At 44.0% G+C, this 12,331-nt stretch overlaps 1 protein-coding gene across 2 annotated transcripts in view; it reads left to right on the forward strand.

The window, feature by feature from the left end:
* The window catches only part of PKHD1 (PKHD1 ciliary IPT domain containing fibrocystin/polyductin), a 4,356,595-nt gene that overhangs the window by 2,115,738 nt on the left and 2,228,526 nt on the right, over window positions 1-12,331 (forward strand). For both annotated transcript variants that reach the window (XM_069605754.1, XM_069605755.1), the window contains exon 38: window positions 11,358-11,565. In XM_069605754.1, the coding sequence (XP_069461855.1) occupies window positions 11,358-11,565 (208 nt within the window). The remainder of the gene's footprint in view (window positions 1-11,357; window positions 11,566-12,331) is intronic.

The raw sequence follows: 12,331 nt of genomic DNA on the forward strand, positions 1-12,331 counted from the left end.
TTGACAAAACAGGAAGTGGCATCACATAGCATTGTTTCTAAGTACACTACTAAAAATATGGTTACGAGATCACTGTAAAGTGATATACATTTCATACAAGAATGGATCAATATATGTATCGTTAATATCAGTGCGTATAGGCCCATATTACCAAATTACTGTGAATGCAATCGGACGTCCAAGATCAAACAATAATTATGCGTTATTATATAGCACTTACGCTTAAGCGCTTTGTATAGAACAAATTTACATACAATATCACTCAACCTGTGTTAGTACGCATTTATCAACCTCAGCAGGATGATAAGCTGAGTTGACCTTGCCAGGAGTCCAACCTGCAACCTGCAGATTCACACACACATTGCAGCAGCGAGCGCTCAACCCACTGAGTTATCCTACCACTATAGCTATCAGAAAACCAGCCACTCCAGAAAAAAAGAGCCACATGCTGCTGGCCACAGCCCACGAGCCTCAATTTAAAACATAAAATAAAATATAAAAAATGTGCTTTTAATTTTATTTGTATGGGTAGCAAGGGAGACCACAGGGGTAGCAAGGGAGGCCACAGGGGTCGCAGGTGCGACCCTTGGCAAGCCCTAAATGACAGCTAATGGTGCGAGTGCAGGTGGTCCCGAAAATGCAACATGTAATGCTGGCCATGAACTCCTGGCTCTTTCAGCTGGAGCTAGTGCATGCAGCATTACAGTCACTGTAATCAGCCTTACTCTGTCTCGGGAGGATAGCTCAGGGGCAACGTCTTGGAAGCAAGACGAGGCAGAGCAACACAGGTTCGATCCCCGGGTCTGCCTTAGAACCTCTAGGTATTAAGCGCGTTATAAATAACCCATTACAATTACTTGTTCAGAGTGCAGGAAGCACAAAGTTAATGGCCGTACGTTCTAAATCTGTCTAATGTTTGTGGAATTTGAAGACCCCTCAGTCTGTGAGAGGTGAAAAGAGAGTTTGGCCTTGCATGTCTGGCTGCATGACTTTCCATGTTATTCTGGGACCCTGTACATTGTTTGTAAAATTACACTCAATTCCTGCTGATAGGCATGTATCTCAATGAGGTGAGACTTGCTTTCGCTTGGAAATGGACATTGATAAAGTACAGGTTTGCTCTAAAACTGCAGGAGGGAAAAGTACAAGGGTGGTCCATTGCAAAAATTCCCCTTTTGTGACACGGTGATGATGATTTTTCAGGTACTCTGTGGGTAATTTTCTTAGAAGTGGTAATAGTGTGGAAGGAAACACCGACATCCGCTCTTATGTTTTGATGCGTCCCCTCCATGCAATTGTGTACATTTGCAAAACAGAGTGCAAAAGAAAAGTATATACAAACCCCAAAATTGCCTACCTGCCTTGCTTTCAGATATCGTTGTGTATACAAGTGTACATGCCGCCTGCCATTACTGCATGGCTGACAGCATCTACAAATAATTCCCATGGAATCCGCCTCTGTTTAGCATTTGCCATAGGAATCCATTGGTTTTACCACAACAGGAAGATCTCATGCTGGTCTGGAACCATGAGGAATTTGAAGGTGGGGAAGGAATGCACGGCAGAAATGTTTATTTTCGGGCCCAAACTCCACCTACAGATGTGTTAAAAATCCCTGGCATGAAAACGTATGCCTTTCAGGGCTTAGCAAATAGCTCCTTATATGACGCAGAATGCCACTGGTATACATGCTTTTAAAAAAATATATAGCATGTGGTTGGATGTACATGAGTGGAGTATCCCATCTAGATGTGTACAACGAATCAGAGTTTTTTTTGTGGGAAAGGACGCTGAATGCCTCCTGTATGCACTTAATAAAAAAAAAAGTGGAGTCTTACATGTACTCACCACTAGCTGCAGATGTTCCTGCTACAAGTTCCTAGCTGCCAATGACCTCTACTCTGGCCTTGGTGAGGATCCATGCAGCCCTCTGCTCATGTGAACTTGGGACAAGCAACAGAGCTGTGCCCCCTTTGGTGGCATGGACCCTGACGATGCTCGGCCAAAAGAGTCCGGCAATGCTGCTCGAGGTCTTTCCCCTGCTTCTTCTACTGCTTGATGGTATAGGGGAGGATGAAAAGGAGACATGTTTGTGCCAGATAGCTTCCTAGAGGTGGGCACACCCGTGAACATGCTTTTGTGGGTTTAAGATCCAACCAAACAGCCTCCTTTGCCCACTCCTTCACATGGACCTCAAGCTGCTGCTCAGAAAATGTAAGTATGCGTTGGTCTCCTGTGCTTACAACAGTTCCTCTATCACCTGTTTAAACACCCTGGATGGACATGTTAGCTGGATGGTTGATTCAATGGCCTGATTGGGAATAGTTTGTGCTTTCGTATGCGAAAATGGTCTTTCCCGATTACCACATGAGGATGTGTGATGTTCCAATTAATCTGACCATAATTACATCGGTTGATAGGCCAGTGCCAAACCTGAGCTCCTCAGGGCTTGAGGACAATTAAGAGTACAAACCAGACTTATCAATCTTAAGCAGTGAATCAGAGAGGCAAGGTGCATACCCAGTTGACAAGCACCTGGGAAGAGCCTTCCCACACCTAGGAGTATGAAAGAAGCAGGGAAGGGTCAGCCGGATAGAGGAGAATCCCAATGCAGGCAGACATTTCATACATGTATCCCTCTATACAAAGGGAAGCAGAGGAGCTGAAACTCACCTGGGTGAAGGCAGAATGGTGGAGTACACTAAACGCTACCACTACCTCTAGGAGAGTGGCAGAGGGCATTACCTATGCAGGAGCAGCTGGTACCTGGACAATTTAGGGCACGGTTATGCCTAAAGGTGTATCCAAGTAATTCTTAGAATTAGGGGAATTGGTTAAAAAGGTTGCAAAGTTTACCACTAGCCAACTCTGGGAAGAGAGTAGATACCTGACCCGTGGCAGGAGGGTGACTAAACATCAACTGCCTAAACAGGATTCTAAATGTGGGTGCAGTGAAGAAAGGTTGAGGAAACCAAAGGTCCAAAGAAGAACTTCTTGTGAAACCTGATGAAGCCAATGCTCCAGGATGGACACGTCAGGATATCATTCAAAGCTGATGGTCCAGCAGGGACATCATATAAAACATGAATGAGCTCACAGCCCAGGAATGCCAGGATTGAGTAGGCTGCTGGTCACATGACCAGGCTCTGCCACTCAGTTTCTCCGCTCACCTCCAGTTTTCACGACTTCCAAAGACTGCAGGCCAGATACAAGCAGACAGCTTTAAGTAGGCTGATGGTCACGTTACCCGGCAAGCCACTCAGTTGCTCCGCCCACCTCCAGTTTTCACACTGCCAAGCCTCTGCTTAAGAACTATAGGCCAGCTCCAGGCAGACTGCATTGAGTATACTGTTGGTTAAGTGACCAGGCCCTGCCACTCAGTTGCTGTGCCCACCACCTATTTAGTCAGTCCTCCTTAGAAATCCTCATAGCCAGCGTCCTCAGCTATGGACGTGCAAACACAACAACCCCACCAGTCTGTGCCTGTTCTGGCCTGATAGGGCCAAGGGCCTGAACCACTATTGTGCATTTCACCTAAAAACGAATCACTAGTACTGATACTCACCAAAATACATCACCATGTGTCTCCTCCCTCCACAGCCCATCCCCACTCACACTGGGATTCGAATGGCCAAGTGTCCTGGGCAGCCCTGGCAAGCTACCCTAGCAAACCTTGTCAATATTGATGTTGCCCCCATTCAACACCCACGGAACGCATGCACACGCCCTCTCCTGCTGATCAATGCTCACTCAGCAATTGCTCACGATGCATAGATCACATAATCTCGTACAACAACCTTGATGCTTTGTTCATCACGGACACATGGTTAACCACATCCTCCCCACATGTTTTTGATATCTTCCTACCCCAAGGCTACTTCATCCAACATGCCGACTGGCCAGGAAATGCAGGCAGCAGAGTGGCAATCATCCACAGGAGTGATTGGCCATGCTCCATTATCCCCTCTCCCAGAACAAGTTTATTTTAATCACTGGCCTGCTACTTCACTCTATCACACAAGGAATCCATCACCTTCCACCTCATCTACAGACCACCTCACAGACGTGACTCTTTCATTCCAATTTAGTCTCCTCTGCCAAATTATCACATTCAAATAATGCTTTTCTCTGTGATTTTAAATCCCCCAAGTCACAGGCTGAAGACCACTCTCAAAGCATGCCTTTCATACTGACCGCTTCCATGGACCTTAAACAAATTGTGCTCTCCCCATGCACCACAAAGGCAACACCATAGACTTAATATTCACATCATCCCCTGTGCAGACCCTATCCCTCTTGACTGTTCTTGCCACGCCACCATCTCATTATCAGTCACCCATTCAACAATGGCTCACAAAGGTCAGTCTAAACACCCCCTCACTCAATTTTGCTCATTCAAAACCTTCCCGGTCAATGAGCTACAAGCACATTTTGCAGACTTCCCCACTACAGGGAATACCTCTGGCCTCCTGGAACTTTTCATCAACTCTGCTATGAATCTGGTCCGTACTCATGCTCTCCTAAAATGCAGCTGGGCTAAGACTAAACCATCCACCCGTGGTACACCCATGAGCCAGCCTCCAACAAACAATCAATCAGAGCCCTAGAGAAATGGTGGTGCAAAAATCATAACTCTGGAGACCTCACCAACCTCAAATCTCTGAACGCAAACCATAGGATTCTGATTACCAATGCCAAAAGTTCTTACTACTCCACCATCATTGCGGCAGCCTCTAACAGGAGCATAGCCCTCTTTGAAGTAGTAAAGTGTTGTACCAAACCATCACCCGACCCCGAGATACCAGCAACTCTGGGAAAATGCAAAAGAATCAACACATGTTTTATTGAAAAAAGAGAAAAAATAAGAGAGACAATTGAATCAACCTTTCACAGCACGCCAGCACGGACAATGCTCCCTTGGACCAAGTTCTCTCCTTTATTTTCCCTATCTCTCCTAAAAATGATTGCCTCCCTCAAACCTACTTTTTAATCTGACAATATAATTCCAGCCTCCATCATTAAACAATTGCCAGGCCCGGCACTCAATGTGCTTTTCAGCATCATCAACGCATCCCTTGCAGAAGGATCATTACCAGACACCCTCAAGACCGGTCCCATTTGACCTCTTTTGAAAAAACCAACCCTAGATCCAGACGTCCTGGCCAACTACAGGCCCGTCACGAACCTCCTGCTTTTTTTGCAAAATCATGGAAAAAGCAGTGGCTACATACCTACTTGCCAGAATCGAACAACTCCACCCCCTAAATGACTATCAGTCAGGGTTCCACCCAAAGTGTAGCATTGAGACAGCAACCATCCAGTTGATGGATGATGCTCTCCAAATCATGGATAAGAGCGACTCATGCCTCCTCATCCTCCTTGACCTCTCGACTGCATTGAACACCGTTGACCACCGCATCTATTTCTCCCGCCTTGCTGACAGGATGGTATTCTCTGACACCGTCCTGAATTGGTTTACCTCCTACTTCTCAGGCAGACACCAGACTGTTCATATGAACTTGTTGCATTCACCGACTCCAGGCCACCTGCAGAGGTGCCCAAGGCTCCATCCTCTCACCAATCATTTTAAACCTTTACATGGAGCCTCTGGGCACTCTCCTGAAAGATCTCAATATAGCCATCCACCAATATGCAGATGATACTCAGTTGAACATGAGAGTTAATAGCACATAGGACATCATTTGTCTGTGTGATTACCTAGCCATCTTCTAGTCCTGGATGTTGACTGCCCACATCAAACTAAACCCATCCAAGACTGAATTCTTCCACATCTATTTGCCTGCTAAAAAACAACGTGTCTAACAATTGCTCAATGATATGTGCCTGGAAGTATTGGATCCACAACTCTCAGACTCAGCAAAATTATTAGGCTTCACCATGGATAGCAATCTTACCTTCGAGAAACCCATAGTCAAGAAGGCCCAACTAGCCTAGCTCAGAATCTCTTCCCTTCAATAGGCCAAGCCCTTCATTCTGCCGCAGGACCTCCGGACTGCAGTGTAGGCCCTTGTGGTCTCGCACATCGATGGGGGAAATGCTCTATGGATAGGGCTCCCAGCTGCTCACTGGGCTCCCCTAAAAGCAGTCCACCATGCTGCGACATGTCTTATTATGGGAGCATAGAAATTTAACCTAATTACCCCCATCCTACGCGGACTACATTGTCTTCCACTCCATACAGTTCAAGATTACATCTATCATCTACAAAGCAGCCACGAGCAGCACAATAGCGTACCTGGCAGCTAAGCTCCACATATCTGGTGGCACACTCTCTTCATGCAGGAAATCGACACCGGCTTGAATCACAAGTCGCCCTCCTCAAAGAGAGGACCTACAAACAGTCCTTCTCTTTTCACGCTCCCAACTTCTGGATCTCGATCACAGTTTTGGTTCGGAATACCCCCACAATTCTCCGATTTCACAAATCTCGCAAAACATGGCTCTTTCAACAACACCTGAGCAAGGACTAATTCCAATAGAAGCACATACCGATGCATAGACCTCACAATACTGCACTACTTTTAAAAGATGCCAGCCCAAAAGCCAGTTACCCACACTCTGTACAGTGCTCTGCTGCTCTCGAGCTAGGTCTGTGATTTAAACAGTAAAATACAAATTAATAAATGCAAAATAAACGTACCCATTAAGAATTCTGAAAGCCAAGGTGCAGGAGGGACCGGTTGGAAATTCTGCCAATCCTAATGTGACAGAAAGGACCTTTTTGGCTATTTCTACATCCTACGGAATCGAAATGCCCAGGTAGCACCTTTTGAAAATCCTGATTGGCCAGTGTCCAGGAGAGACCTGTGACAGGCCAAGTTCAAGTAGAGACTCAATGTAAATCCTGCCAAAGCCAATGACCCTAGAAGGAAATATTGCAAATCCTGACAGGTCCGGGTGCAGGAGGGACCAGTTATAAATCCTGCCAAAGTCAAATGTCAAGGAATGAGCTAATAAGAACCATGGCATGCCAGGGTCCCAGAGGACCTGTTGTAAATCATATTGAAGCCAAATTTCTTGAAAAAACCTGTGCAAAATTCTACCAGATGAAGCCAACGATCTGGTGAAAAACCTGCTTTGAATACTGACAAAGCCAACTGTCCAGGAGGGGTCTGTTGTGAAGTCTTTATAAGGCCAAGGTCCAGAAGAGAACAACTTATGAATCATGGAAAGTCACAGTTTCTGGGCAACCATTTCAGAAGCCTGAATGAACAAAATGTCTGGGAGGGAACAGTTATAAAACATAAGAAAGTTTAAACACAAGAGAATGTCATTTGTAAGAATCCAAGTAAGAGTAACCCTGAGATAATCTTGATGTGAACCTGCCAGACTGAGAAGAGCAAATGCCTATGCAGAAAAGAGACCATGGCAGGGATGGCATGAGAAGCAGCCCAGTATAATCAACTTTCCGGAAGATGTTTTGGATCCTGGAGGTAAAAGCAGTGAGGATGACAAACCAGTCCAGACTCTGTGTAGCTCCTAGAAGATCCATCCCAAGCACTGCAGGATTTTGTTTGTTATAATAATATAAGGTTGGACTCTTCAGCATAGAGTTTGTGAACTCTTGAGTTGGCTAACATTTGGAACATTTATGTTATTTGCTTCGGGTAGACAAGAAGGCTAAGGACTCAGTAAAGCTAGGTTGAACATTTCTGCCTGTAATTCCATTTGAGCATGTCTTCATAGAATACGTTGTCCCATGTTGGCATGGGATTTACAGATAGGCATTTGGAACTTGAGGATTTTGCATAGATAAGGAGCAACCCATCAACAATGACAACCTCACTTTGCTTCAGATCATCCTTAACACTGTTTCTTAGAGATCCCATTATCATTTCTAGAGATCCCTAATAGCTCCTATAGGTGTTTTATCCACCCATAACGTGTGCATAAGACGAATTAAACTCTTTTCCTGTTAACCCTTCTGATTGTGTCTCAGGTGAGTCATTACTCAACCTCACCACATTGGTTCTTGCTTTGCTTGGGAATGGGGGATGAAAGTGTGCGACAAAATGTTCCTATTTCTTGAGTGTTTCTAGAACTACAGAAATCCCCATGTCACGGTGGGCTTAGCCCTGGTTCCCTTATGCCGTCATTCTGCCAGTATCCAGCCAGACATCTTATTTAGGACATTCCATCTGTGATGTCCTGATATGCTGGGTTAGATAATGCCATGTTTTTGCTATGTGGTTGGCCATGGCACCCCATGTCATCTGTGATATGCTCTGATCTGCTTTCAAATGCTATGCTTTCTTAGGTTTGGTATTGTACACTTTGCTTTGTTGTGCTATGCTATGCCAGATCACGTTAAGTTGCTGGGACAGGGTATGCAGTGTAGATCTATTAGGTCTTTTGTTACCAAATGCATCTTTGCCGGAAATGTGCACACAGAGCCATGCTTTCTATTGCACACCTTTTGTCCCTTTCTGGCGGGGATCCTTCACACAATTCCCTCTTGGATTTCACATCCTCCATCACTGCATCCACACTCAACCCTGCTCAATTCTTGAGTTTTACCTGTTTTATTCTCCATTCCCAATGTTAATTGTTTAATTTCGGTTTGAAGGGTGTTTTGCACCATTTCATTTGTATTGATTTATGTCTATAATTATTCTTCTAGCACCCTGCCTATATTTCTTTTTACACATAATGTCAGTTTTGACATACTTTCTGGTTATGTGGAGCTATGTCATACTATATTATGTTATGCTTTGCGATGGCATTTCACATGAATGCCATATTGTGTTGTACAAGGCAGGCAAGTGTAAGGAAGCCGCCAGAAAGTAACATGTAGCATGCTAGAAAAAGGAGGACAAATAAATAAAAATGCATGTAAGCAGCACTCGGTTCATGGAAAGAACCATAACATCCAATGTAGATTTGCTAATGTGTTATGGAATGCACCCTGTACACCCCGTTTGAAATAAGATCCCTCTGCTGCATACTTGTAACAGGACAAAGTAACAAAAGCACAGTCAGGAAATTGAGAACAAGCCTGGATTATGCAAGTATTTACATGACATCAGTTGCAAGGGAGATAAACAGGCATTAGTAAAAGTAGTGTGTGGTTTTGTGATGGGCTTTAGGTGTGCTCAGGTGTATATAGGGTAGGTCTGATAAGTGCAGGAAGAACAAGGGGGGGCTGTATGGGTACAGATACAGACCCCAGTGCAATGGGTGGCCCAAAGGCAGTACGGGAGGGAGGCCAGATGACCAGGTACCTGGGCCTGGAGGACAGAGGGTGGCCAGGTTCACTGTGCCAAGAGAGAACAGATCAGCAGGAGAGAGGAGGAGGGAAGGCAGAAGGAAAGGAAGGTCTTGAGGTGCTTTCGGAATCAAAGATGGTCCTTCTCAAGTTTTAGATTGGCAGGGAGGCTATTCCAGAGGCAGGGCCCATACGAAGACAGAGGTCTACCCCCAGCGCCTTTCTTTGAAAAACAACTTACCCTGAGGGAGTTAGAGTTAGAGGAGCGAAGAGCTCGAGAGGGGAGGTATTTTCAGAGAGATAGCTGAAGGTATTTTGGACCCAGGCCCCAGAAAGCCTTGTTGACAACGCAGAGGGTTTTGAATGTAATCCTTGCATCCACTGGGAGCCAATGGAGAGATATCAGAGCTGAAGAGATAGTATCCCGGGGCTTGGGAATATAGAATTAAACTCTTTGTGTACTTGTGGGGATTAAGCAGAAGGGCATCGGATGTTCTGTTCTCATGTGCATTGTTTGAACATGTCTACGCTAACAATGACAACCAGACATTAGCGAATGCTGCATATCCTGACTGCCCCTTATCCAAAGACACATTTACATTACTAGAACATTTCGTACAAAAGGGTGCCAGACTGTATCTTACCCATGCCTCGTTCTTTACCTTTTTTGTCTTGGTCCACATTTACCTTTCATATAGTCTATTCTTGACTTGGCCATTTTTGGCCACTAGGATTGTAAATTCCCTGAATTACAATTCAGCAATTTGGTTTTGTGGCTACATAATTTGCTTCCCCCGGCCAATATACACCAACATACTTCATGGATCCACCTGAGCACACCTAAAGCCCATCGCAAAACCACACACTATCTCCCTTGCAACTGATGTCATGTAAATACTGCCACTCCTTCAGACATCTCAGAATTTACCTCCCTAATTTAATCCTGATCTATGATCTACTGAGGCTGGATCGATCTTCACCGTGACTATGATATGATATGACAAATCATTTATAACGCGCCTGTACACAAGTGCTATCACAAAGGAGCCAGGTCTCACCTCCATGTCAGCCTCCTGTGTGTGTGATCTTTCTCCTGCTTTCCCTTACGGCTTAACCCTTTGCCTTATTCTTTGCTCTGCTGACTATTTTCTGAATATCGTGCACAAGTGTGCCACTTCCAGACAATACTCCACAATCTCAAATCCCCATGGTGGTACTTTGGTGGAGCATAAAAGACTTGTTATATAACATAAGAAAAACATCTACGGATAACATAGTGGAGGGATGACCAATTGGGGAGGTTAACATGGAGGCCGTGTTTTCAGTGTACCAGCTGGTACGGTTGATGTTGGTTGTGTATTGTAATATTTGCCTGTAATACTTTGCATCTTAGCTCAGCTGCAGGACTGAATTTTCTCATATATTTTCACTGTGAATAGTATTTCTGTAGTGAATGGAGAACAGGATCTATTTAGAACTTGGACCATAATTCATATCAGTTTCTCAGAGAGGTTTGAGGCTTTGCCGATTTTGCTGGTAATTACGGATTGGCCTTCCTGAGACAATACTTTTCTGATAAGCCCCAGAGTATTTAAAACAAATTCGTGACTATAATAAGACCGTGTTTCATGACTTGTTATCTTGTTTCCTGAGTGTGTTTACTATAGAATTCCTCCCAGATGACAGAAAATGTATACTGAGGATCCTACAAATGAATTATGTTACACCATTTTAGCCAGCATATATAGATGAGCTAATATGACCTTTGAAATATCATTTTTTTTAATAAGTAGCTACAAGGTATGAATATAAAGGACCGCATTATCATTATAATGGGATAACTGATTTCTTTCAAGCAGCACCAGTTAATTAAAATAGGTCAGCAAGCTGACTCTGTCAGAAAATGCCTCACATGCAGTCTACTGTATTTTTTTAATGAAACTTATTGCATGGGAGAATACATACTTCATGAGTGATACTGTAGCAGTGTTTCAGGGCATAATAGCAGAACGGTGTTCAAGAATTACAGGTCTTAGAAAGGACTGCAATTTTATGTAGACAATTAATCATGTATGAAAATCATGTGAGGAATTTTCTCTTTGCATCACTATTACAATTTGTATTTTTTCAGGTTGGCAGCCAGAGGTACCTTTTACTCACCTGAAATCCCCTGCTTATGCCAATGATAGCAAGCTGGTGTTAGAGAAGAGTGTTGACTGGCGGCCGGGGGACGAAGTCGTCATCAGTGGAGTGGATCTGGACGATGATCTAGGGCAAGGCGAGGTTCTGACAATAAAGGCTGTGAGGAATGCCGAAATACTGTTTAGACCTCCCCTCAGGTAAGTTAATCGCTGTAAGAATAGTGGCTTTCCAAGAGGGAGTTAACATTTCTCATACATTCAATTTGATAATGCTTATTTGAGTGGCAAACATTTAGAAAACCTTAAAAATTGGTTTAGGAGGGGAGCAGTGCTAAGCCAATTAGAAAAAAAGAATCATGTTTGTGTACTTTATTTGTTTAATGAGCAACGCAAACCAAACGCCTTCCATTGAAAGAACAATATTGACCCGTTTGCGGATCATATATTATTACTCCTCGCGGTAGCCGTTTGAGGCATTTTCGTCTAAGTACTGATTTCTATTTTAAGTGGGGGATGTCTCTGCCTTCCCAAACATATTTAGTTTTCCAATTTTCGAGTGAGCTGGTCAACCACCACTAGCTACGGTACACAACATACTTTCGAAACCAATGCATCACAGCAATTCTTCCGCTGGGAAAAATTGAGGGAGTGTGAAGGGATGTTTGGGAGGAGGTGTATTAAGCTGCTCTGGCCAGTCATGGCAGGTTCATAAATGCCCTGACGTGAGAGACAGGTAGATGATGAAATGCAATTTGCGAACATGATTATTACAAATTGTCTTAATGGTTAGATGATGTGTTGTAAATATGTAAATGTGCACATATTACACGTTATTATGGAAAATGTGTTTATATACTATGTTCCAGTTGATAATATTGAGATATGAAAAAGATGGCAAATCCTCATTACTGACCACTTCTACTCTACTTGCAATCACCCGGACGAGAGTTTTGTAAAGGGACTT

The sequence above is a fragment of the Ambystoma mexicanum genome, chromosome 4p, assembly GCF_040938575.1.
Source record: "Ambystoma mexicanum isolate Mex_15411 chromosome 4p, UKY_AmexF1_1, whole genome shotgun sequence".
Lineage (NCBI taxonomy): Eukaryota > Metazoa > Chordata > Amphibia > Caudata > Ambystomatidae > Ambystoma > Ambystoma mexicanum.